The 26,174-nt window shown below is 38.8% G+C and overlaps 8 protein-coding genes and 1 long non-coding RNA gene across 13 annotated transcripts in view; 4 read left to right on the forward strand and 5 right to left on the reverse strand.

The window, feature by feature from the left end:
• Window positions 1-1,165: 1,165 nt before the first annotated feature.
• On the reverse strand, window positions 1,166-2,574 carry LOC107035650 (steroid receptor RNA activator 1). Its single transcript, XM_015253176.2, has 3 exons — window positions 2,093-2,574; window positions 1,480-1,974; window positions 1,166-1,410 (listed from the first exon to the last, which is right to left on the reverse strand). Exons 1-3 carry the CDS (start codon window positions 2,106-2,108, stop codon window positions 1,205-1,207), a joined length of 717 nt encoding a protein of 238 aa, XP_015108662.1. The 5' UTR covers window positions 2,109-2,574; the 3' UTR covers window positions 1,166-1,204.
• Window positions 2,308-7,190, forward strand: LOC107035635 (putative RNA-binding protein Luc7-like 1). Of its 2 annotated transcripts, XM_015253155.2 has the most exons (5): window positions 2,308-2,623; window positions 2,701-2,795; window positions 4,972-5,070; window positions 5,199-5,842; window positions 6,429-7,190. In XM_015253155.2, the coding sequence occupies exons 1-5, from the start codon at window positions 2,563-2,565 to the stop codon at window positions 6,505-6,507; spliced, it is 978 nt and encodes a 325-aa protein (XP_015108641.1). In that variant the 5' UTR covers window positions 2,308-2,562; the 3' UTR covers window positions 6,508-7,190. The 2 variants fall into 2 exon arrangements, with proteins under 2 accessions (XP_015108641.1, XP_015108650.1); XM_015253164.2 differs by lacking the exon at window positions 2,308-2,623 and having other exon boundaries at window positions 2,707-2,795; window positions 3,104-5,070.
• On the reverse strand, window positions 7,185-9,370 carry LOC107035626 (adenosine 3'-phospho 5'-phosphosulfate transporter 2). Of its 2 annotated transcripts, none has more exons than XM_015253142.1 (4): window positions 9,152-9,370; window positions 8,726-9,048; window positions 7,811-8,383; window positions 7,185-7,557 (listed from the first exon to the last, which is right to left on the reverse strand). In XM_015253142.1, exons 2-4 carry the CDS (start codon window positions 8,876-8,878, stop codon window positions 7,216-7,218), a joined length of 1,068 nt encoding a protein of 355 aa, XP_015108628.1. In that variant the 5' UTR covers window positions 8,879-9,048; window positions 9,152-9,370; the 3' UTR covers window positions 7,185-7,215. The 2 variants fall into 2 exon arrangements, with proteins under 2 accessions (XP_015108628.1, XP_015108618.1); XM_015253132.1 differs by having other exon boundaries at window positions 8,726-9,053.
• An 88-nt stretch (window positions 9,371-9,458) lies between these two features.
• Window positions 9,459-12,331, reverse strand: LOC107035621 (DNA polymerase eta). The gene has a single exon (XM_015253118.1). The coding sequence runs from the start codon at window positions 12,009-12,011 to the stop codon at window positions 9,555-9,557; it is 2,457 nt and encodes an 818-aa protein (XP_015108604.1). The 5' UTR covers window positions 12,012-12,331; the 3' UTR covers window positions 9,459-9,554.
• A 667-nt stretch (window positions 12,332-12,998) lies between these two features.
• On the forward strand, window positions 12,999-14,669 carry LOC107040720 (protein arginine methyltransferase NDUFAF7, mitochondrial). Its single transcript, XM_015260964.1, has 4 exons — window positions 12,999-13,418; window positions 13,492-13,863; window positions 13,939-14,049; window positions 14,143-14,669. The coding sequence occupies exons 1-4, from the start codon at window positions 13,098-13,100 to the stop codon at window positions 14,665-14,667; spliced, it is 1,329 nt and encodes a 442-aa protein (XP_015116450.1). The 5' UTR covers window positions 12,999-13,097; the 3' UTR covers window positions 14,668-14,669.
• A 187-nt stretch (window positions 14,670-14,856) lies between these two features.
• Window positions 14,857-17,616, reverse strand: LOC107036650 (CWF19-like protein 2). The gene has a single exon (XM_015254757.2). It carries the CDS (start codon window positions 17,144-17,146, stop codon window positions 14,909-14,911), a length of 2,238 nt encoding a protein of 745 aa, XP_015110243.1. The 5' UTR covers window positions 17,147-17,616; the 3' UTR covers window positions 14,857-14,908.
• Window positions 17,589-22,061, forward strand: LOC107036657 (baculoviral IAP repeat-containing protein 7). Its single transcript, XM_015254768.2, has 6 exons — window positions 17,589-18,604; window positions 18,716-18,836; window positions 19,249-19,458; window positions 19,830-20,301; window positions 20,933-21,165; window positions 21,245-22,061. Exons 1-6 carry the CDS (start codon window positions 18,110-18,112, stop codon window positions 21,433-21,435), a joined length of 1,722 nt encoding a protein of 573 aa, XP_015110254.1. The 5' UTR covers window positions 17,589-18,109; the 3' UTR covers window positions 21,436-22,061.
• Window positions 22,062-22,329: 268 nt separating this feature from the next.
• Window positions 22,330-26,174, forward strand: part of LOC107035990 (baculoviral IAP repeat-containing protein 2) — an 11,027-nt gene continuing 7,182 nt past the window's right edge. Inside the window, exon 1 of one of the 3 annotated variants that reach the window (XM_015253703.1) lies at window positions 22,330-22,412. Coding sequence is in view for 1 of the 3 variants with exons in the window: in XM_015253668.1 (XP_015109154.1) it covers window positions 23,940-24,036 (97 nt within the window). In the remaining 2 variants the exon portion in view is untranslated. Of the gene's footprint in view, window positions 22,413-23,312; window positions 24,037-26,174 lie in introns of those variants that run through there. The other 2 variants (XM_015253668.1, XM_015253676.1) reach the window with 2 other exon arrangements.
• Window positions 24,070-26,174, reverse strand: part of LOC107036022 — a 3,113-nt gene continuing 1,008 nt past the window's right edge. The window contains exons 2-3 of the long non-coding RNA XR_001460772.2: window positions 24,497-24,726; window positions 24,070-24,362 (exon numbers count right to left, since the gene is read on the reverse strand). This is a non-coding gene — a long non-coding RNA (uncharacterized LOC107036022). The remainder of the gene's footprint in view (window positions 24,363-24,496; window positions 24,727-26,174) is intronic.

Raw genomic sequence — 26,174 nt, forward strand, 5'->3', positions numbered from 1 at the left:
TTGTCACTTTTCGTTTTTCCATCGGAGACGATGGGGTATTTGTGCACAGTTGGATGCGCGAATTCTTTGCGGAGGACATCCGGTGCATGCACATGTTTATCAAACGTTCATCATTTATTCAGCGCGACTGCATTTGTACTTTATTAGTCCATGAAACTACCGTGGTTAAAATTTATGGAGCATTAACGTGTCGTATGACTACATTAAATGTAAAACCACTGTTCTTCGGTTCTTCATTCCTCCCTCCTCACTGTTTAGTTTTCCATCTCGGGAAAGAATTTTTTAATACAGTCACTTGGGGACTTCACGAGATAATGGGAGAATTTTTTTAAGGGTTCATTCGTGGCATTGCGATGAGGAGGCAGAGAGGAGTGGTCGTAAAGGATTTTACTACTCGCCATTGGTAAGTCATGAAATTGGAGATTACTTGATAAATTTGGTTGTATTGAGCGGGGTCGTGTACCTAGACAGTACACGATGGTTTGAAATGAAGCGATGGCCTTTCAAGAACCTAGTTTATCGATATGTACCTAGTGTGGGTCGAGACGAGACCGCCTGAAGCTACTGCTGTTCGATTTGTGGCCACGTATACCTAGTGATGATCATTGAACGTCACTGAATACGTGGTGGCTCAACGGACCTATCGAACCTTATATGTATAATGGGATATCTAAAAAAATAGAAATCATGTAGAATTCAACCCATTTTGCCCCGTATTCCATGATAAAACCTCATTTATCCATTCAAACTTTTTAAAAAATACTCGGAAGGCTGCAGATAATCGAATAAATTATTCGTTTTTTTCTTAATTTTAATTGGATTATAAGAAAATCAATTTTTCTTCGATTTTCTTTCTTTTTTTTTCGATTTTTAATAAAGTTCAAAAAAAATTTCTTGAGTTATTGGAGATTGTAATTGTATTTGCAAGGCATTCAATCCGAAAAATATATTATCATGAAATTGCAACATTCCTCTACAACCCTTAAATAATGGATTGAAAAATAGAATAAATGAACGCCCTGACGAAGAACACTTTGTGGGTGCGAAACGTTGGCAATTATAGAAAGAATTTGGTTTCTCTTGATTCTCTCCGTTTTTCGTCTGATCAAAATTGCCGCTGATGACCGTTAATGGCTGAGGAATAGTCATTTGTTAACGAAAAATATATATTTTTTATCTTTATTGTCCTTAAACCGTACAAATCTTAAGTTAACGTGGAGTCTGTTGGATTCAATAGGAAAACGGACTGAGAGTGACTCTCAGATTTGCTGTCACTCCCCGCATTTTTCGCTCGCAAATCCAGAATGAGGTGTCTGATGCCAGATATCCAGGTGTTGCACAGGCTGGTGTGGTCCATCATCAGAGAGACGTGTAGTTTATCCGCTGCGTCGATGTCCTTGTCCCTCAGTGCTGAAGAAGCAGTGAAAAATGATTAACAAGTGTTGTTTCTCAGGTCACAAATAGAACTGATCAAGCTACCTTCAGAAATCCTCAACAATATCCCCTGAATCGTGTCATTGAGTTTCCCTGCACTCCACATATTCCTCATCACCTCCAGCCTCTTCTGCACCTCCTCCACCCTGCTCCTGTCCAACTCACCATCTATCACAGTTTGTATATTCTCTAATGTCTTGTGCAACGCCTCCTCTTTATCGGCAATTGAGGGAGCGATATCAGAGGTGTTTGGGACAGCCGTGGGAGCTAGTAGAGGTGCATGAGGTGCAGATGTTAAGCTCGTCAATTGCGCTGGAGGGGGTGGTAAATTACCAGGAGGCAACTGTTGCCCCGCAGCAACTGGATTACCTGGAGATGCTGGGGCTGAAGACAATGGGAAAGCCACTCTTTTGTTTAACAATCTCTTTGTTGGGGTTCCAGTGGAGGCTGGACTGGGGGTGAAGGCCCACTTGGGGGGGTCGTTCCAGCCCGGATCGTGGGACGATTGGAGACGCCGCTGCGTCGACACCACCTCCTCATCTGATAATAAACAATGACAGGTGCATTCTCTTCACATATGCCGAGGCTTTTGGTTAGGAAGGGATTTGAATGAAATGTAATTCTTAAAAAAATACTGGAGATAACTGTTGAGGCTCACCAGGTTTCTCTGCCATCTCCAGGGATTATTCCAGTTGAGTTATTCAGTTTGTTTGCATTGGCATCACTTTCAGAGAAGAGTAGTGATAAATGAATGTCGCAGGCAGAAGTTTATCTCCATTGAAATCCCTGAAGGCAGTGAAAACTTGAATTTCTCTGTCCAGCTGGCGCCACAATCGTCCTCATCTGCGAACGAATCTCGCACTCCGTAAGCCTTCGTGGCAACTCGAGAAATCATTCGGTGCACAGACGGACAGACGCTAGCTAAAACCCCACCAACTACGCTTCACCATTTTTATTGATGGGAGAGTGGTGCTGTTCAGTGTTGAATTCTCTCTCTTCAATAAATTCTCGTTTGGGAAATATCATTGACTCCCAGATAGCTTTTGACGCGATATTCACTCTAGTTCCTCTAGGATAGACGAAGTAATCGCTGGATCTTGAAGGTGGACGAGGTCAACGCAGGACAAGATGACGGCACATGACCAGATGCGAGCGATGCTCGATCAATTGATGGGGACTGGACGTAATGGTAAGCACTATTGGATAATCACCATATCGTATTGTATGATTGCACCACTGTATTACCCCCAATGCTCATTTTATTAGGTGAGAATAACAAATTTCAAGTGAAATACTCCGATCCGAAGGTCTGCAAGAGCTTCCTCTTGGCATGCTGTCCACATGAGATATTATCATCCACTGTGAGTATAAAATTCACTTTTACAAATTATCATTCTTTCGATTTTTTTTTCTCATATTTTCAATGGAGAGTAAATTACATCAAACTTGTCGCGTCGTTTTGGTATACAAAAACGGAGTCAATGAGTAAATTCAGGACAGTTCATTTTCACGTATCATTTTCAATTGTTGCTGTTGCTATTCACTGTTTTATATTTGCATTAGGTAAAGTCGTGATGTGGGAAATTGAAATTTATAAAAAAAAAAAATGAAAATTTATGTATTTGCGAGCTTGTTGAACGCGTAGACTAATTCTTGGTTTCCGATGCAGTTCTTATTTCCAGAGGTGTCTGGAAAAACCAATTCCAATAGAGAAACCATTCGAGAATAATGTCCTCTCTTATGTCGTACTTGTCTCTCGCACACACGCGTTAACCTGTAAGTACTGAAAAAAAAACAAAAAAAAACAAAACAAATGAAAAGTAATGAAAACCGAGAGATAAAAGGACGTACGTATGTTACTTCACATATAACATTACTTGTTTTTACTATAACCGTTTTTTGAAGTATTTTTCATGATATGAAAGCAATTGGTAGAGGCCCTGATCAGTCTTATCCTTCTCATAATTTGCCATTGCCGTACATATTACTTGTGAAGAAGAGAGAACATTCTTCAGGGGTATATTTATGCGGTAATGATTATTAAGGGGCCTGATGATTAGCCATCGACGTCATCATTGATATTTTGCAAATTCAATATGGAAATGTGAGCATCAAAATTCCGCAGTGAAGTCAATCCTTTTAATTATTCAATTATCTTGGTAACGAGGAAAATTTCAAGGCATTTTTTGTAGAAAGTGTCAACACTTTGCTCTAAATTCACTCATTATTGAGATACGTAATTCACTGTTTGAGAGAAAAAATGATAGCTGAGTTGCAACGATTAAAATCTTCACTGCTGAATTAATTGTCAAGGATAATGGTATGTACCCATCCAGTCCCCTTAAAATTTTGATGGTCATACGGATTGACATGGATGAGAGGTACACCAAAGAGTTGAATAAAACTATCACAAACATTAATAGCGCTTTGGTAAGTAGCGTAACTGATTTAATGCGATAATAAATGAAATATGAAGTTGAAGTTTAACGACAGAAGGCTGTCACATTAACGAATCATAATAATCGACTTCGTTATAATTCGTGAGTATGAACAAAGAAATGAAAGAAAGAAAAAGAATGCATAATTAGTCACACCCCGAAGGTACGCAGCCATACGCAGATACTCTGTAAGTAAAGCACTCTGAAAATGTCTTTCACTTTACAAGAGATTGAGAGAAAATCTATTGCAATGAATTATGGATAACTATCTCCTTGTGCATGAAAATCGCGGATTACAAATTAATCTGCAATTCAATAACCATTCGAATAATTTTTTCAACGATCATTCGTCACTTTAATCAGAATTAAAGTGACTCGACTCACGAAAATAGTTGGATTCAAAAATATTGAATGTTTGGAATGTGAACGATCATCCAGGATCGTGTGAAAATTCATCACAGGATGTACGTATTACGATTGAAATAAATTAAAATTATAAATTGTTAATTCAGATAACGACATTTGAAATTTGAATTTTGGTATTCTCAAAATTATTAGATCCAATTTTTGGGGATAAATAATTTAATAGAATAATTAGGTTGTAAGTTGTTGCCATTTGAAACATGAAATATAATGTGACGAAGCCTTAAGGTGTGTATGCTGATTTGTAGCATCATTACCCATCGCATTCGCGCGTCAGGCGGAGAGGTGTTGCCACTCTGTAAGTCAAAACCAACAGAATATTGTATCTACCTATATAGAAATAAAACCTTCCATCGCCGAAGATGAAAAAAAATCTATAAATATGAAGAATCATTCCATCTGCAGAAGAGCCTTTCTCACATAATTGATTCAACAAATTTGAGCGTGAAATTATGGGTGGCTGAGTGAATGGCTGTGTGAGTGGGAGTGTACGAAGTGAAAATAAATAAATAATCATAAAAGGATCATGAATTAAGATTGATTGATATTTCTGAATGAGGGGCCAGGAATATTCATATTTTATCAGAAAACTAAATGATTTCTTGAGAATCAACGTAATTCGATCTCTATTTCAATTGATATTGTCTAATGTTCTTTTATGATTTGTCAATCGCAGCGCATGGACCTGGGAGAATGCCCCCAGATTCACGATTTAGCCTTACGGGCTGACTATGAGGCAGCACAGAAGAAGAAGGATCACTTTTACGATATTGATGTAAGTAATGTCCTATATTTCAGAGATTAAGCGATCGAGACTTGATAAATACACACATCGAAATGCAAATTATTATCATAATTGAATAATTAGCAGTCATTTTCATATTCGATTCAATAATTTTCCAGGCAATGGAACATCTCCAGAATTTCATTGCCGACTGTGATCGACGTACAGAACAAGCAAAGCAACGTCTAGCAGAAACTCAAGAGGAATTGAGCGCCGAGGTTGCAGCTAAAGCAAACAGCGTTCATGTACTTGCCGAGGAAATTGGAAAGAAATTGGCAAAAGCTGAGCAGCTCGGTGAAGAGGGCTTTGTCGAGGAATCCATGAAGCTCATGGGTGAAATTGATGAGCTGCGAAAGCGTAAAAATGAAGCTGAACAGGAATATCGAAACAGTATGCCAGCCTCGAGCTATCAGCAGCAAAAGCTTCGTGTTTGTGAAGTATGCAGCGCCTATCTTGGCATTCACGACAATGACAGGCGTTTGGCGGATCATTTTGGTGGCAAATTGCATCTGGGATTTATCAAGATACGTGAGAAATTAGCTGACTTGGAGAAGACTGTTGAGGAAAGACGTAGGGAGAAACGGGAGTCCATGATGGACAGGGATAGACACCGTGACAGGGACGATCGTGATCGCCGAGACTCGAGGGAAAGAGGTCGCGGATTGGGGTACAGGGAGCGCGAGCGTGATCGTGATCGCGACCGTGATCGCAGGGACAGGGATAGGAGGCGCTCACGATCACGCAGCCGCAGTCGTGGGAAGAGGTATTAAAATCGATTTGCAAATTGAGAATGTTCAAGTGGAATATTACTTTTTTTTAAGGATATTCAAGTACTTTGAATAGTTTTTCTACAGTTGAATGCTTTTCTACTTTTGTTGTCGAACATCAGGGCTTTCATTTGTGCCCCATTTGACTCCAAGTTTTACAATTACATTTTACGAGGATTTTATTAGTGAATCTTTGCAGGTCTCATTTTGAATCTCGATATTGAACCGTTAGAAAACATTTTTAAATCTGAAAAAAATATAAAGTTTACTTTTGGAGGAAAATTGATGAAATAATTAGAAAATTTCAATTTTTGAAAATTATGATGGTTGAAACTGGTTGAATTTACATGTGGCCTGTGCCAAACTCCAAAAGATACTTGGATATCCTTAAGTTTTCTCTGATCAAATCAGTTTGATTTTTATTTCTTTACAACATTCCTATGGAAAATAATGAAAATAGAAAATATTCTAGCAAATTCGACTTAAATTAAACTATTAATATTCATGCAGTCAATGAATTCATCAACTCTAAACCAAATGTTCTGAATTTAATGCAATAAAATTATTTTAATAACTTCTCAGATCCAGACGTTCACGCAGCAACAGCCGCAGTCGTCGCTCTCGCTCACGACGAAGTGGATCAAACGATCGTAAACGATAATTCATCAGCCCCTCCACAGGACGAGGTAAGACTTTACGACAGCGACCAGACGTTACGAAGACGTGACACAACAGTTTTGAGGAAAGAGAAAAGAAACTTCAAGCGCCCAGGCTCACCATGCACGTGCAAATGTAATGTAAGCTCATAGAACATCAAATTGTCCTCTTTTATTTACAATTATTTTAAATTCATTATTCCATTCAATTACTCATACCTGTATTTGAATGAAAAATTCAAGACATCGGAATTTTAGCAGCACACTGCTGCCTCTTGCCACGCATTGGTAATTAATCATTCTACCTTTTTTTTTTTTAATCCAATGTTTTCGTACTTGAATATTTAAATTTCAAAATCAGTGTTTAATCTCCAGTTATATTTATAATTGATCACATGAATTGAATAAATACGATTTTGGAAATTTCCTAGATTTGTTCAGTAAGTCTCGGGTTATTTCGTCTTTTATGTAAATAAATTCTTCTCGATTAATTTTTCTTTTGGGAGCAGCCCAACAACAATCGATCATAAATCACTCGACAATTTCTCATATCTCATGGATAATCTTTTTTTGTTTTGCTTTTTTATAGTTAATTATATTAGCTCTAGCCCAATGTCTGTTATTGTGTAAACCTTCATCATCGATGAATTAATTAATAAAGGCATTCCATAACAAGAATATAAATTTATCGAAAAGTTTATTCATTTGAATTATCACACGTTTGTCATCAATTGCTGTTGAATTCTATTGTGCCTTGACCAACACTGTTGCAAGGAGACGAGGAGACCTTTAACGTTGATTCCACTTCCACGTTGCTTGCTGTGAACATTCAGGTACAGTCCCAGGAGAACTAGCGTACCTGACCATACGTACTGCATGGTAAAAGGTTTGTAGAAGAAGAGAAAACTTATTAAAATTGTCACTGCCTTTCTGCAGGTCGTCACTGTCACTGCAACGAATGCTCCATTTGTTTGAACAAGTGTTAGCACTATTTGAATTCCTAGATATCCACTCAGGGAAAATAAGAGGGCGTAGCCGTATGTCTCCATGGGATGCTGAAAAATATATTGTCCATAATAACTGAATTATACAGATTTTTTTTTATTTATTCATCTGAATAATTCTTGATTTTAGGTAAAAACTCAAGAGATGTATTTTGTTTTGTCCATATAATTTTTTATCCATAAAATTTTGTTTTGTTTTTAAATATGTTCATTGAAATATGAACTGAAACAAAATATTTATATCACTAGCAATTCCATATTCCAATTAAAATAAACAATTTACATTCAGTTGATCAACACTTACATCAGAACAGAAGGCAGCACCCTTTTGCAGTTCCCCAGTAGCGATCAAGATCACCAATAAATAGAAAAATCCTAAACAATATGAATAAAGTACTACTTCGGTATTAGTCGCCTTGTGCTGCTTCATAGTTTTCTCCTGTACATTTCCAATAATGGCATCGCACAAGAGAGCACAGCTGATCATGGCCACTCCGATAATACTGAATCGAGGGGAGATCATGCTGTCCGCTAAAGTAAATAAAACTAGCCCAATGCAGAGCAACCCAGCAGCTATGAAATCCAAGGGCCCATACTTTTTCCCTTGAATGATAATCCCACCAATGAGCACAGGAATGAGTTTGCAACTCTTAAAAATCACTTGAGTGGGGTAGTTTAAGTATCCTAGTGACGAGTTGGAGAAGCCCATTGTGCCCAGGGTGAGCAGGGCTAGCATCATGTAGGTTGATAAAGGAATTCTTCGTTTCACTCCTTTTAATTTGCACTCTAGCCAGCCGAATAATGTGTAATAGGCGAATTGTATGAGAGTCAAGTACCAACCGTAGGGTCGGAATCCATCTAATGTGAATATTAACTCCTGCAAAATTTAATATTAGATCAGTTGAATATTTCTTGATTCAATTATGCTGAGGGTGTATGGACATCAAAGCTGAGCCAAAAATTTTAGTTGATCAATGTTTTGAGTTTTTGCACGCTAATTTCAATCCAATGTTTTATTTATTTATTTATTTAGGGGAGGATAGGGTAAAATAGACACTTCAAAATTTTTCTTCAATGTTTATAACTCAGAAATAAATTCATCAATTCAGCTGAATCAGGGCTCATCTCAATGAAAAAGAATTACCCCATTTTATTAACAATTCAATTAACTATTGGCATTTTAAAAAAATGAAGCGTTCATTTTGCCCCATTTTATTACCTGAAGGTATCCATACAGAAGGTAGAAAAAAAATATTCCTATTGAACAGCTGATGAATCTCACTCTCTCACTATATTTTGTCAAGTCAAAGCAAAGGAGCTTAATTGAACTATCTTTGGCCTCATCTTCAGAGTATATTTTATTATAATTCATTATGATAAAATGTTATCCCAATGTTCTCTTTAATTTCTGACAATTCAAAATTTCGAGGAATGGAGTATGACAATCTTAAAATGACTTCAATTTGTTTGAGTAATTTATTTAATCTCCTCGTAATCAGCAATATTCGACAACATTTTTTTTGTCTCCATTCATCAAACGCTCTGCGCTGAAACAAGCGGAGTTTATTATTTTGATTATTCTGTCATCATTAGAAGTTTATTCAGAGACTCTTAATCGTGTAGATAGATAACATGTGATACGAACCACTAATTGACTTTTTCCCAGCAGTCTTCAATTTTGAATACAAACAGTCGTTACTACGTAACTCGGAGTGTCATGTGGTAGCGGAGAATTTGTTAGTGATCATTTAAATAATTGACCGGGATGCAGGAGACAATTGCGAAGTCCATTGTCGAATGTTTTTCACTCCACTACTATAATGTGGAATAATCTTGACATGTTGGGAGTGCAATTTTCATCAGCTCCATCTCAAGGCACTGGTGAACACTATTAACACTCAAACTGGAGGGAATCATTTGAAAATAAATAACGAAGTGAATGCATTTGATACTCAACATTTTTTATTCACTCGTGTAAAAATATTATACTGCTTACAAAATTTACACTGTACATTTTCCTCCACCCGTTCAAGCATATAATTTATCATTTAAGTGAAGAAAGACTGAATGTTTCGAGGTTTTTTGTTCGGCTGTGGAGTTTCAATGCTGAGTTTTCTTTTAGCTACAGGAGATTGTAAATTAGATGATCTATCTTCCCCTGTCGAATTTGCCACTTCACTATTCAAAGAGTTATTGATAATTCTCTGTAAATTTTCAGCAACATGAAAATCACAGTGCTCTTGAAATTTCGTCATGATTATCATTTGCTTGCACTCGGGACACTGTTTCTTAGGAGAATCGGTGGAATGATTTGATGAATTGTTGACGAAGAAGTTTTTAATGATCCCAGTTTTTTTAGGGGGAAGTTTAGTTGTCGTAGACTTGGATTTTGTTGCTCTAGCTTTGGCAATAGTTTTCAAATCGTTTTTATTAGTACTAGTTGAGACACTTGAGGTTTTTGACAATTTTAGGTAGGCATCAGCTGCTCTTTGAAGTTGGATGGGTAATAATTGTAGTACTGAGGTGTCAATGTTATTTAAATCAGGAAAAATGTCTTTGAGCTTCGCCAGAGCGCTATTATCCTCATTTTGTCCTGCCTTTACTTGTTGCTTTTCATTATCCTTCACATTTGAAGATGGGAAAGTCTCTTTGTAGGGCTCAGGCTGCCCTTCAAGTTCAGGCTGCCCTTCAATCTCACAATCATCGAATAAATCTGGAGACTCAATGTCACACTTATCCAAGGAATTTGACTCTAGCATCTCCGCATTCGCAGACTCTTTGAGAGGCTTCGATTCAAGTGATTGTACCGGTGTACTGCGAGAGTCTTTCAGGAAGTTAAGAAAAAAAGAATTCTTGAAATCGTCGCTGTCCAATGGGCACTTGGAAATATCGAAACTCAGTAAAAGATTAGGCTTCTGGTCAGTAACTTCAGGGAGAGTAATTTTGGCGTGATTATTCCTCTCCTCTTTAGAGGAAAATAAATTGCTCAAGTTGTTCTCCAGTTCTGCTTTGTGCTCAGTACCGTCCCTCTTTCTAGTGTAAGTCTTCACGTCCGATTCCTCAAATTTCACGTTCGAGTCCAAAGAATTCTCTTCATTTTGGGGAAAATCAGAGCTCTTTACCTCAAGTGAATTTTCAGAATTAGGCTCGAAATATTTTGATTGATTAATGAGATCCGGCTTGACCTGTAAATTCTCTGGTTTACCCCCACTCTTGAAGAAATTAACAAAGTTGCCACTGCCTTTAACAGCAATAAACTTGCCCGCTGACATTCCAATGAAAGCAATAGGCTTCTGCGTCGCCTTCGTAATAACATCAACGCACATATTAACAATTCTGTCAATTTTGTACGAAGTCAACGAACAACTCTTCGATTGGGTGACGACCTTCTTATCTTGATACCAATGATAACTGAGCGTCAAATGGGTCGCACGTCTCTCATTCTCCTCCATATCCTGCTCCAACCGGTCGACAATTTCCTCAGCGAGACATGTCACCCACCCCTTCAAATCCTCCAGCTTCGTGATGGCTGCCTTTCCAGGAAAATTTTTGCTGGATCCAATCGATTTACATATGAGTCTGTTAGTAACGGGCTCATTATCAATTCCTCTCGCAATATTATACAGCCACGAGCCAGTCTTATCATCGAAACGTCTTCGAAGATCCTGAAGAGAGTACTTCAGAAGATCAGCCATGACGTTGCAGCCAAGAGACTCCATCACAATATTCCCGAACTTTCCCCCCAGATTTCTAACTTTTTTCACAGGAAGGGAGGAGTACAGCCCAGTGACAGCCGCAGTGGGCAAAATGGTCTGCTTATTGGGCTTGTGTAGGCCACAAGCCAGTTTAGCCAAAATTTTATTGTACGAAATGCCAGCTGAGCATCGATACTCACACTGCGACCAAATTTCAGCCCTGAATTCCTCAACTAACATGCCAGCAATGGCAAGTTTCCTAGCTTGAACGTCTCCTAAATCTCCAAAAGCTTCACTCACCCATCTCTCGACGCCCTCTGCTCTCTTCCCCTCATCATTGCTGTCGTCATCGCAGTAACCCACGACGAAGGTGTTCGACAGGGCTCCAATCATCCTCTCCGGTGACTGCTCGGCAGAATCCATTCGTTCTTCAACGAGGCTCGTAATGTCCAAATAAGCCTCGTCGATACTAGCTCTCTCGATTATTGAACATTGCTTTTTCAAAACATCGATCACTTCTCTACCTGCTGATCTGTATCTCCCAGTGTCTGGTTTATTTCTCAGTGGTGGAACCGTTACCAGAACGATATCTGGACATTTCTCCTTTGCTTCGGGGCCCTTCATGTGTCGAGTCACTCCGTAATCTCTAGCCTCGTAGTTCACCGCTATTATGGAGCTGGGACCGAAGCTACTGTACTGGATGACAGCAAGGGGTTTTCCTTTCAGTTCAGGCTGGAGCTTTGCTTCCACTTGACAGAAAAAACAGTCCATGTCAATCAGAACTACTATTCTGTCACCAAGGTTCGCCATTTTTTATTTTTGAAGTATTATTATTGTTTATTATTATGCACTGATGAATTTTAAAGTGGAGGACATTAATTTTGCGCTTTTCGATTGTCTTTTGATCTTTTCCTTTTACACTCTTAATTGTTTATTTTAATTATTCTGCACTAAATTTTCAACTCTTCACTATTTAGCAGCATGAACCGAATTTACTCATTAAACTGACGGAATAATTGATATTGTTGTTTTGAGGGTTCAGAATATGCACATTCTACCATTCTTGGCGCCATTTGAGAGGCACAGGCATGCACAGATCTGCCTGCACATGATAATGGGCCAGAACAGCTGACGTCGGTGAGATTCCATTGGTCCTTCATTTGGAGCAGCCAATGGGAAGATATACCTGTATGATTTGTAACAATTTTTTATTTTTGTACTATTACTGTTTATTATCATGCACTGATGAACTTTAAACTGAAAGACACTAATTTTGTGTTTTTCACTGATGTCTTTTGATACTTTTTCTTTTGCACTCTTTATTTTCTTTTGATTATTCCGCACTAACAAATTTAAAACTCTTCACTTCATAGTCTCATTAACCTCATTTATTTATTAAAGTCACAGGAATACTTGGTATTGTTGAATTAATGGTTCAGATTATTGTTTATTATTATGCACTGATGCATTTTAAACTGAAGGATACTAAATTTTTCGTGGATGTCTTTTGATACTTTTTCTTTTGCACTCTTCATTGTTTCTTTCAATTATTCCGCATTGACACATTTTAAACTCTTTACTTTATAGTCTCATGAACCTCATTTATTCACCAAACTGATAGAAAAACTTAATATTTTTGAATTGAGGGTTCAGAATGTGTACGTTCTACGATTCTTGGCGCCATTTCAGAGGCAGAGGCATGGGCAGACACGTTAATGCGCGAGAACAGCTGACTTTGGTGAGATTCCATTGGTCTATCATTTTGGAGCAGCCAATGGGAGGTTATACTTGTAACAGTTAGATCAGTTGGGTGACGTAAAAATACCGGGTCAATATTATTTACAATATATTCGTAGTGAAGCTATAATTTTGTTATTCCGCTGTTTTTCTGTTAAAATGAGAGGTTTAATAAGTGTTAAGGATAGTTATCTGGGACGATTACTATCTCCAAATAATGGAAGACTGTTGTCAGATGCTTCGAGAGCATTATCAAAGTGTCATTATTCTTCAGAGAGTATTGTAGAACAAAAACAAGAGAAATCTCGGATGTTTAGGTATTTGCAAACAAAAATGAAAGCGTGTGGACCTATTACAGTGGCTGAGTACATGAAGGAGGCATTGACACATCCCACTGAAGGATATTACATGAAAAAAGATGTTTTTGGGAGCCAGGGGGACTTCATAACGTCCCCGGACATTTCACAGTTATTTGGAGAAGTAAATTAATCAATAAATCAATAATTAAAAATTAAATGTCAAATTATCCCCATAATAAAAGGATTAATTTCAGATGATTGGCATTTGGGTTCTAAGTGAATGGAGAAAAATCAGTAGAGATCCTCTTCAGCTAGTTGAACTGGGCCCAGGTCGAGGAACCCTCAGCAAAGATATACTCAAGGTTTTTAAACAATTGAGGGTGGGCGATAAGATGTCGATTCATTTAGTGGAGGTCAGCCCTGCACTGTCAGCTATTCAAGCTAAGAATCTATGTATTTCTTCGAAGGAAGTTGATACGAATGAAGGTTTGAAATATTATAGAGAGGGAGAAACTCAGGATGGGAATAGAGTCTTCTGGTATTACTGTGTGGAAGATGTCCCTCGGAAGTTCAGTGTGTTCATCGCACATGAGTTCTTCGATGCTCTGCCCATTCACAAATTTCATGTAAATAACAAAATTTTGCAAATAATTAAAAGGCTCATTTCATTAATATTTTAGGCGTTTGTTTTCTCTTTGTAGAGGAATAATGGAAACTGGAGTGAGATATTTATCGATATCGACCCGAGTGGAGAAGCATTGAGATACGTTACATCGAAGAGTCCAACATTGGCTAGTAAATTGTTTATAGATGTGAGAATGAAGAATAATTTTTACAGATCAACGCAATTTTCAGAGAATCACAATTTAGTTCAGTGGATTTATCATTTATTCATAATCTTTCAGGAACAGGAGAGAAGGAGTCATCTAGAGGTGAGCCCCCAAACCCTCTCGATCATCGATTATCTGGCCACATTTCTGCAAGAGTGCGGTGGATTCTGCTTGATTGCTGACTATGGGCACAGTGGAGAGAAGACGGATACATTCAGAGCTTTCAAAGACCATGAGCAACGAGACCCTCTAGAAAATCCTGGAGATGTGGATCTCACTGCTGATGTGGACTTCTCCAGAATATCGAAAATAGCAACCAAAGATGACAGGACAATAGTGTTTGGCCCAGTCGAGCAACGGGAATTTTTGTTACAGCTGGGAATAGATGTTAGACTGAACATGCTTGTGCAAAGGATTTCAGAGGAGGACAGGAAAGAATTAGAGTCTGGTTACCATATGATTATTGATGAGGATAAAATGGGAAAAAGCTTTAAGATGCTGGCGATATTTCCTACTGTGTTGAAAGAGCATTTGACCGCGTACCCTGTGAATGGATTTTTTCATGGGAGTAATGTACCGACTGCAGAAACTAATTGCTAATTATTAACGAGTGTAATTGTTTTTGCAAAATATTTTAAGTAAAAAATATTAAAAAGTAAAATCGTATTTTTTATTTCATTTTTTTTCATATCTCTTAGAAGAATTCAGCAAGTTACTTGTTAATTTAGCCTAAATATTCAATTCCATTTTCTACGATAATTTCTTGAGATGATTGAAATTCTCCAACTACTAAAATTCAGTTCAATTAAAAAATCTATTTATTCATAAATGTACAATAATTTTAAATCGTAAAGTCGTATTTTTTCCACTTGTCAGCAAATTCAACAACTTTCTTCCTCTGACCTTCAAAATTCTCTCGTCTAGGCTTTCTCCACATACTAGAATCCAAGTCCATCATGCCCCCAATGATCTCCTGAGCAAAATTCCTGGGGAATAATTTCTCATCCTCAATGACATGAGCGAACCCCCCGTGATCACCAAAGTCGACCATGAAGTACGGCAGACCTTTGGGGATCGACTGTTTAACATCTTTTTTAGACAAATCGACAACTTTTTTATTAGTGGACCACTCCATTTCGCACTCGAGAAGGGCTTTCTTGAAGTACATTGGAGCCATGCTGCCCACCTCTTCAGGCATGGGCACACACTCCAGCTGCATATGAGGGAACCTATGCAGACCCATAGCAACTTCAAAGAATACCGGATATTCCTGATTATCTGCACACATTTTAGTTATCGCCTTCTTGAAAGTCTTCAGTTCTTCGTAAATGTCTTCATCCAGTTGTGTCTGACAAGGACTGTGATGAATCGGAGCAATAATACAATGCCCAGGAGTTAAAGACACGTGAGGGGGAAGAGTCAGGTACATTTTGTGCCCCATAGCAACGATGAGATGCTTCAACATCTCCTTGGAATCAAAGCACAATCTACAGCTCTCCAAACTCTTCTCGATCCTGTTGTGTTCCTTGATGGCCCTCGTCTTGTCCCTCAAATCCTGTTTAGCATCGCTTTCACCCCTAGTGATATTCTGCTCGAACAGTTCGTCCATGTCCATGCTCTTCGAAGCCATCTTCACAAAGACGGATTCATCTTTACCTCGACTCCCCGAATCCCCTTTTTCTCTCTCGAACATCTCCTGAAGACTGTATTTATCGTCATCCGCAAAGTATCGCACCCGTTGACCCTTGTCGTGAGTCTCAACTTTTTTACTCTTCCTCCTGCCGCCCTGGGGCTCCTCGTAACGACTTCGAGGCTCCAGAGGCTTCGACATCCCCTTGGAATTGGTCACAGTCAGTATCACATCCTTTTCTCTTTCTCGTTCAGGTTCAGACGACTTGGGCGTCAATTTTCTCATCTTCCTGGCTCTCTCCAATTTTTCCTTCAGCTCCTGAGCTAGTTCCATGTCCCCCAATATCTCAGCTTTCACTATCTTAGCCCCGAGTTTATTCATTTCATCCTCAGACATGAGGGTTTCGTTTTCCAATGCTTTCGGTGGTTCTTCCCCTGAAGATGAATCTTCATCTTCACTCGATTTTTCTTTTCGATGAGATTTTGATCCTGATGGAGACTCCTGGAGTTTAATGCCATCATTAGCTTCAGGTTTCCTCCAGCCTTTTCTCGATGAAACAGATCTTCCAGAGGAATGAGAGATCCCATTTCCAGCGTCGTTCACTGGCATCTTGAATGCTGGTTTTCGTTTGTTATCAGGTGATTTCCAATCTTGGAAATTATTTCGTCTCCTCTCTCTGCTCCTCGAACGACTCCTGCTGCGATCTCTGTAGTGTCTCCTGTGCCTGTCGACGTCGTACTGTCGTCGAGAGGATCCTGAAGGTCTGCAGTTCTGCTCTGCCTCCTCTATCATTGATTTAATCGCGTCAAGAGAGCCCCATCGCTCTGCAGCGATTTCTTCCAGGGATCTTCCCTCCTCCTCCGCCTGCTCCTTTGCTCGCTGAAGACTCTTCTTGAGCCATTCAGGATTCATGATCCTGGGTTTTTTATCTTCTTCTGGAAGACCCGTTCCCCCATTCTTCCAGTGGGGATTCAATTCCCTTGAGTTCTGACCGGGCTTGTCCAAGATACACGTTTGCTTGTTCACCTCTTCTTTCTTAGGTTTTTTCTCTCTTGGAGCACAGAAAAAGGCGCCTGAGAGGCTCATCCACTCGTCTCGCTCCAGTGGTTCAGGCGGATTTTTCGAGGATTCTGAAGGACATTTTTCGATCCACTCGTCTTCTTTCTCTTCAGATGAATCACTGGAAGAGTCTGAGGAGCTCTTCCTTCGTTTCTTCTTTTTCTTCGATTTCTTCTCCTTTTTCTTCTTCTTCTTGGATTTTTCAGACAGTTTTGCATCCACTGAAGGCAACATCCACTTGTCATCTCCACGCTGTCGAGCTCTCTCACTCTGTGCCTCTCTCTTATGATATCTTTCCTCCGCCTCAGCCAGAATTCTTTCTCGAGCGTCTCTTATGGCCTGCCTCTCGGCATCCTTCGCCCTTGAACTCTCAAACTGAATGTACGACATCTTCCACGATTTTTCGATGAATTTTATGGTGAATTTTACAGTTTATGATGCCATTTACAGTTTATGATGAATCCTGATTCATCTCAATTTGTTGATTTTCCATTGCGTTTGTGGTACACTTGGAACTAGGTTATGTTATTAGTAGTGTTGTAATTTACCTCGTCAACACACACTCACTCAAAATACTTGTGACTGGGGTATTGACGTCACGTGATGGACATTCCAGCAGTCGTGTATTCCCCATCGTGATTACCTCGGGGATTCACAGTACTCGTCAAAATTTCATATCATCGCCGTTGGCAGCAGACCACATGCATATGCCCTCTAATCTCTCGAGTGGAATTCCATAAAAAAATGATCAACACCGAACAGACAAAAAAAAACTCGAATAAATTTCAAGATTGACGATGGGTGTTTCACCACATACCTGAGACACCAGTGCGTGCGCAGCTGCCCCCTTCGCCCCTGCGCATTCATTCGTAATGAAATAGTACAATAGTATAGGACATACTGCTTCATCGAAGATAAGAAATGGATTCAAATTTTATCTCTCTGACTGAGGTATGTGAAAGTGACTTGATCATTAAAAAAATGAAAGCCAATTGATAAAGTTAACTGTGGTGTAGTGCATTGAGTGATGAGATTGGTAACCGATGGAGAAAAATGCCGTCCATCGAGCTGTCAAACACTGTAGTTTGCCATAACCTTGATCGCATATGATCCTTCCAATTTGTTTACCACAAGCCTGATTGTTATGAACGAAGATATTCCAGTTGATGAGTAACCGTTGAACACCTCGGCGATTGCATAATTTATTTATACTACAATTATTTATTCAACGGATATTGTGACATGCTGTGAATTATGAGGGGGGAGGGGAGTATGTGTCGACCTAGAAAAGTTTTTTGATGACAGAGCCTCGAGGGATTTGCAGAGGAAATTGTTTTGAATATTAATCGGATAATGAATATTGAGGAGAATCGTCTGAGGACTTTCAGCGACTGGCCCCAGGACGCAGCAGTCAGTGCCTCGAGAATTGCAAAAGGTGGATTTTACTACACCGGACATTCTCTGGAGGTTCAGTGCTTCATCTGTGGAATTAGGGTATCCGATTGGAATTATGGAGATCAAGTGATGGTGAGACACAGGCAGGCCGAGCCCAACTGTCCGTTTGTCAGGGATCCAGCTAGTACTTGCAATGTGCCAATTGTTGAATCACTCGAGAGCATCACTTCCCAGCCAACCTCGTCTTCGCATGTGTCACAGGGAGGTGATGCACGTGGTAATGTTGAGCAGGCGTCTAGGGCATCGACAATTGCGCAGAGTGAAAATCCCAGGGTTGAGTATGGGAGCTTTGCACAGAGACTTGATTCTTTTCGTAATTGGCCAAGCACTGCTGCTGTCACACCTGAGCAGCTGGCTAGGGCTGGATTTTATTACCTTCAGTCGGAAGATATGGTAAAGATATGCTCATTTTTTTTATTTCGAGGAATGAATGGATTTTAGGAAAATGAAAAATGAGTTTTAAGGGAACATTTCTCAATCATTTTGTTTGTAATTTCTAAACAGGTGGAGTGTGCTTTCTGCAGAGGAATCATGAGAATGTGGGAGCTGGGGGATGATCCTGATGTTGAGCACAGAATTGGATTTCCTCACTGTGATTTTTACGCTCATCAGGAGTCGAATTCAGGTAACAATCCCTTGTAATATTATTACAGGTGAAAAAACCTTGGGGAAAGTCATTTGTTTACAATGCTGACAGTCGCCTTAACCTTCGGAGTTGTTGAATAGAGCATATACGTATAAATTTAAATCTCATATTTATGCAGTGAGGGCTAAATATAAAGGTTTTGCTAATGCCAAGACAGTCGATACGCAGCTTCCGACACATCAAGTGTAGGAAAATAATTATTCGCGGCTAATTCACGATTGGATTTGATGGGGTCAGGTATTGTTGTCTAGTAAAAGCTCAAAAATACTGCACTATATAATTAACACGTGACATTGAAGTGCTGATAAGAGCAGCCACCTCTATAGATTCACATTTACTCAAATTTCGTAACATAAATCTTGCATAACTAGACAAATATTTGATTCCTCAGGGCTGTCAACGGAAAAAGAGGAATTAGGAAATGTTAAATTACTGTCGGCATCGGCTGCGGATTTACACAGATTAGGAATTCAAAAGCATACTGCTCCTAGACAACCTAAGCATGCCACCTATGAGGGCAGATTACGAACATTCCAAGGTTGGCCGGAGAATCTTCGACAGACACCTGAAATGCTTGCAACTGCAGGATTTTATTATGTTTGTGAGTTGATGGAATTAATTTTATTGTCTTTTAGTTGAATAAATTACCAATAAACAACGAATTTTTATATGTTTCTCATATTATTTTTTTTTCGATAAATGATTCAATATTTATCAAGTAAATTGTACAGCTCCTGTTGAATATATTGACAGACGCCTGAAATGCTGGCAATTGCAGGCTTTTATTATTTTTGTGAGTTGATGGAACAAATTTAATTGTCTTTTAGTTGAATAAATTTCTTTAAAAATGCCTTTTTATAAATTTTTCAAAAATTATTTTTTGCTGGATGAATAATTCAATATTTATCAAGTAAATTGTACAGATTTTGTTGATGATTGAATAGTACTATCAACAAAATAATGTAAATAAAGCTTCAGGAGACCAAGTTCGATGTTTTCACTGCGATGGGGGTCTCCACAATTGGGAAGCTGACGACGACCCATGGACGGAGCACGCCCGTTGGTTCCCCAAATGCGGTTACGTCGCAATGGTTCGAGGTCAGGAATTCATTCGACACTGCGTAGATAATCGACCGCCCCTGGATCCTCTCATATTCCTTGGAGTACCTGAAGATGGTGATGAAGATGTTACAGGTACATCTATGGGTCCATCCAGATCCTCGGGTTCAACATCCACATCCAGAAGCAGGCCAATCTCAGATTCACAAGTGGAAGAGCTCTTGCACTCAACACCAGCAATAACAGCTCTTCAGATTGGATTGAATGTTGGCAGAGTCAAAAGGGCGTTGAGAGAACGAATGGAAACAATGGGTACACCGTATACGAATGCTGATCAGCTGATCGAACATGTTCGTCATATTCATTTGACTGAGGAGAGCAATGGGTAATTAACTAATTTAATTTTCACTTGATTGAAAATAGCATTATTGAAATATTCTTATTAATTGCGATTAAATTATCGATGAAAAGGACCTAGATACTTCAATATTGAATACTTTTCGAGGAAGATTGATGAAATAATTGAAAAATGGCATTTTTTTTAATTACGAGAATTTTCTCCAAATAATTTATAAACATTTAATTTTCCACCATAAAAATCATTTGTTTGGGATCGTAGCAAATGTATTCATATTCAAAATTTTACCCCCATAAAAATAAAATTTCGAAAAGATTAAACTATTTCAATAATTTATTTATGAACGATTGTTTGAATAAATAATAATTCGGTGCAAAATTTATCTCACGCTATTTAATTTGACTAATTTGATGATTGAAAATGGTTGAATCTATAGTATGGTCTGCACCAAACTGTAAAAGATACTTGAATATATTAATTAGGGGGATTCTAGGGGGAAAATATTCTTCAACATTTTTCCGTAAAAACTATCAATATCAACCGAGGTAATTCAGCATCCAGTGAAACATAGCTTATCGACTTGTCCTGTCCTGTTCTGCTGCATTTCATCACTCCTCATTAGAATTACTGAGAAAATAATGACAATATAACATTTCAGACTTGACAATAACGTGGAATCATCATCCTCCGAGCTTGCAACACTGCTGAGTCAAGTGATAAGCGCGCAGTCGTCATCAAACCGAGCACCAGAGTCAGCGCGAACGAATGGCAGACAAAACGATGTGAAATTCCAGAAGAGTTCTGACGAGGAAAATCGAGACGATCCCGAGCACTCAGATAAAGACAAAAGAGTGGAGAGGAAAACGGAAAATGGATTGAGCGACGAGCCACGTAATTCAACCGACCAATTATTTTTCAAATCACTTGGATTTTCCTTGGTTTTCCGTAATTTTTCATTCTTTTTTTTCAGTATCTCTGGAGGAGGAAAATCGAAGGCTAAAGGAGGCTCGTTTGTGCAAAATCTGCATGGACCGAGAAGTATCCGTTGTCTTTCTACCCTGTGGTCATTTAGCCACGTGCGTTCACTGCGCCCCATCACTTGCTGACTGTCCCATGTGTCGACAAGAAATTCGTGCCACTGTCCGCACATTTCTCGCTTAGGGGATCTGGTTACATTTGTCTCAACGACAAAGCGACATCAGATTAGTTTTTTTAGTATAAATTCCAGACGAAAGAGAATATTGTTCAGGTTAATTTAATAACTTATTTGAGCGAAGTTGCGCTGAGTTTAGGGTACCAAAGAGTTAAAACTTATTGAATAATGAGTATTCCAATAATGGAGTTCAATAATTGAGTGGGATGAGGAAACGATAGTACCTTGTGTTATCAATGCAAAATTTGGTGCTTGACAAACGAGATATTACTTTACAGTTGATTGATTGATTATGCAAGACACATTCACCTTTTTTTCCTCCCCTGACTGATGCCAAGCTTGTTAAACAGTTCCATTCCACTATTGACTTCATCAGTTGTTACCTGAATTGACTTCCCCAATTAAACTACTGATGTATCCATCCTTTAAAACATTTGACGACACGTAAGAGAGGTGATTCAGCGTAAAAAGAAACCGAGCCTTAGCAACCATCAATTATTTTTCTGCTATAATTCCTGTAGAAAATTTTAGGAGAAAAATAGGATTACAGAGAACGATATAAATAGCTGTATATATCATTGTTCAATGTTGACTCAGTTTAATGCTAAAATACAATATCCATTTAGAATTGAAATCCGTGGAAACTTGTTATTCAACCCAAAATTCCACCGAACAATGCCGAAAAAAAAAATCGAGTCTTTATCAATGGAATAATTTCCAGTTATAATCAGTCATTGCAAATGACAACGGCCAAAATAAAACGAAACGGTATCTTTCATACGTATCTTATCGTCTTTCCACTGAGCCCTCCCACTATGTCAACTTGATAGTCTCGCTGAAAATCAAGCTGACTAGGCTGTGAGGAGGAAACCGCAAACGGTTTCTGGTCATTCAAAACCTAGTCAACGTCAAAATATGTCGAAGGTATAAAATAACACGTCGAATGGATCTCAAGGGTTTAATTAGCGGATTTTTAATTGCACACGTGAGTATAACAATTAAACATGAATCGGGCAGTTCAGTGCAGCCTCTGCATTTTTGCAAATACATGAGCAATAGGATAATTTAAAAAATAACGTTCCATAATTGCAAGAATTCCATAATTCTCAGTAACGATGACACACTCGACTATTCAAAAGGAAAGTTGCGATGGGTAATCTGTTTTCTCATGAAAAATTTTCCGGCGCCAGGGGTCTACAGATTGCGCTATTTGCTCGTATAAACCAATATAAGCCGATGACTTATATCGCCCGATGTTTTGTGAGAATTTATTAATCTTAAGTTCAAAACCGTCAACAGATAAATCGCCGCGGACTGTCGAGCTCAAAGTTTAAAATGCACGTTCGTAAGTCGTGATAAATTTCTGTGGCTCAAAAAAATCTCGTTAGCAATCAATTCAGAAGCGGCAAAACGAGCGAAGTCTTAGATTTTCGGGGAATACCTGCGAATCTAAGGGAGACAGCGAAATTTTCATGAAAATCTTTTTTGTAGGTCTCAATTCGCTCTGCAGAAAAGGTTCTGACAAAAATTTTGCTATCCGCCTTAGATTCCGAGGTATTCATTGAAAACTGACGAATAGTCAGAATCGACTTAAACCGCTTTTCTACTGAATTGATATGCCTTGTCCCATCTGAATGCTACATTGTCAAGTCTGTTGAATTCAAATAAACATTGGGGCCAGTTCGGAAAGTTTGCAATTGCAAAAAGCTGCTCCAATTTGGGAAAATGAAAATTACCGTTATGTGAGACAGATCGATTTCTGTAATAGGGTACGTGGCCTGCGTCGTAGGGAAGCGCATTGGTGGCCAAGGGGTGGGATTTACAACCCCTGCGAGCCCTTGGAATAACAACAAAAAAAATATTGGGTTTATTCGGCCGGCGGGCCGAAAAACCAAGGCTGTGCGCTCGCTACTCCGTCTCAGAAATATTTCAAACTCGATAATTCGACTAAGCAAAGGAACATTCATTGATAAACGCGTAGACAACGTCGGTTATTAACATTCTCCAAGTGCTTGGGTTTATTATCGTTATTTTTTTTTTTTGTTATTTCGTCACGACTCAGCGTCCTTTTGCCACGGCCTTCTCGGCCTTACAGGCTTGTACACAACATTTCTGCCTTCTTCGAGCAATTTTAATAGTGGGGAAAACAGAAAGCGTTCGTCGACTGGGCGTCTTGGTGGCAGCTGGTCCCTTGTACAGTAATATCCAGCTCAGAGACTAGGGAAGCCAAGTCTCGACGCCATTACAAGTGCCCCTCACTCGTTCTCGCTTCGAAAAATTCAACGCGGCTTGTACGGGGGCCTCGCCGTCAATTCCAGTGAAATGTGCGAGTTCAGACTGCTAACACTCGCGAGTTACGTTTATTCGTGAGTGAAAAAAAAAGGGAAAAAAACCGAAAAATTAACAACTAATTGTCCGCGTAAAAGTCAGCACATGAAAAAATTCATTTGGATTTATGTTTTTTCTTTTCAACAGAGACTGAGTTTGGAAGTAATCTTTTAAATTACAGTGAATGATTGTTCACTCTTTTAACTTCGAAAGAACGTATTTTAAAAATCGAGGCCAAGTGTTCGAGTGGAGAAAAACATCGCTAATTCAAGAGGGAATTGGTATGTTAACGCCCACACGATCGCTAATTAACATTGTAGCTTTATTTTAACTGACAATACTGTAACAGATGGAACAGCAGATTGCATGAATTATTCTGCATTGGGTAGAGATAAAGCACTGAAATCAATTCCTGTAAAAATCTCCCATATTGATTTTTCATGCGTGACGTTAACAGTTGAAAATAGAGTATAAATAAGTCTTCGATCACTGGCTTTCCTATTTGGGCGCGACGATAGGCTCAGCTCTCACACAGAGCAGTTCCAAGTGTTACTGGTTATTGCATCCCACCATGATTGGGTTTATCTCCTGCGTTGCTCGCATCTATCTGGAATAAAGAATGACGAGCGTGAAGTAAAGCCAAAATAAAAATAGGAGAATAAGGCGCTAGAAAATGAGCTCCTTTATGAGTCAAATTTTAATGTTTATTTTTCACTGGAATAAATAATGGAATGATTGTACCGTGACTGTGTGTGGCCATTTCCTGTCCCACGTTTCGACCATACAAAGAACACTGCTTTTGTATTTGTGTACATATTTGATACCGAGCCGTATGTATGTGTGGGGTTTGTAATACCATACACAGGGATCGGTCTATCTGTCTTTTAAAATCCCACCATCTCGTTTCTTTCCTCTACCCTCTCACTCGTTGGCCGCCATCCGATCCAACACTGTTGCCACGCGGACCCCGACTCGAGAATGAAATACGATTAAAAAAACAACCAACGGGAAGGAAAAAAGAAACAATTTTTGCGACGTGCAGGCATATGTGAAAGTTGAGATTTGAATTGGAAGAGGAAATAATGGGGTATGAGTCATTTTCGCAAACAGGAAGTGGCGATTTATTCCTCGACGTAAAAATTCATTATTCACTCGCGGAAAAATTATAAAATACCGTCATGCCATACGGAAGATGAACACTGGCGCTGGCAATTTTGTTATTAAAAATTGTGAAGTGGCACATTTTTCCGGATGAACGAGGCGCGTAGATGAAACCGTTTGTGTAAATTCAGAGATGAATTAAATTCGCTTTAAACTCGCGTTTATTTTACTGCAATTGGGGAATCGTGAGCCCATATACATACAATAATTATCAGTATTCAATATCTTTAGTCATCTGGAACTGTAGATAACTGTTACTGTGCGATCTTTCTGATAAACTAATAGCGAAAAAAAATCGCTCGAAAATAATAATGCGGGTATCAGCCCCATTTTTTATTTTCAGAATCGCTATCTACGCTGTTAGACAATAGGGGGTAGGGTAAAACGGACACTTTGGACTTTTTTTGAAATATTCATGACGTGTTGAATTGTTCATGAAATGGAATAATTTTATTTTTCAATTGAAAAACAATGATTCCTCTTTGTGATGAGCTGAGACTGAGCTCAATTGATAAATCTGTTTCTGAGTTATGAATATTTTTAAAAAAGTCAAAAATGTCCATCTGTCCATTTTACCCTGCCCTCCCCTACTCTTGAAATTTCAAGTGAAAAAGTTTGAAATTTTAAACAACAATAAAGTTACATGAAATTTCTGTATATTTCTTCATTGACGAACCAGTTGATTTCCTTAAATATTGAAAATTGAACCTTGAAAATTTTTCAAATTCAGGCAACAATTTTTCTGAATTCTCAATCTATTGAAGATTGAATTGTATATGATGTTCAATTTTCACAGAGTGTAGAGATTCAAGCGTTCATTGAAAAATCAATGATTGTTTACCCCGAAAAACCCACTTTTCTTGAATTTTCAAGACGAATGAGAAATTTAGTCAACGCTATCGCTTGAAATTTAATTCAACCTCACCATCGAAAAGTCAGGTGACGTTATGACTGAAATTTCCAGAAATTTCTACCAGCGTGGCAATAAAGCTTATGAATGAAAAAAACTACGTTGATGTCAATTCAATATGATTATGTTCATCCGGCAGTTGTGGATCCACGGCAGATGGTTTCACATCTCAGTAGTTTCTAGACAATTATAGCAAAGAGAGATACCATCCAAAGGAATGTCCAGAGGCGGCGTTCTCTCATGTTTGTGGTGGTATTTACCAACACACAGGAGGAGACAGTGGAGCATGACTTGCCGCTAAGATATACGAATAACACGAGGAGAATGTATAGGCGCGAGGGGGGGGGG

This window comes from Diachasma alloeum, unplaced genomic scaffold (genome assembly GCF_001412515.2).
Source record: "Diachasma alloeum isolate Michigan unplaced genomic scaffold, Dall2.0 Dall_scaffold_00176, whole genome shotgun sequence".
Classification (NCBI taxonomy): Eukaryota; Metazoa; Arthropoda; class Insecta; order Hymenoptera; family Braconidae; genus Diachasma; species Diachasma alloeum.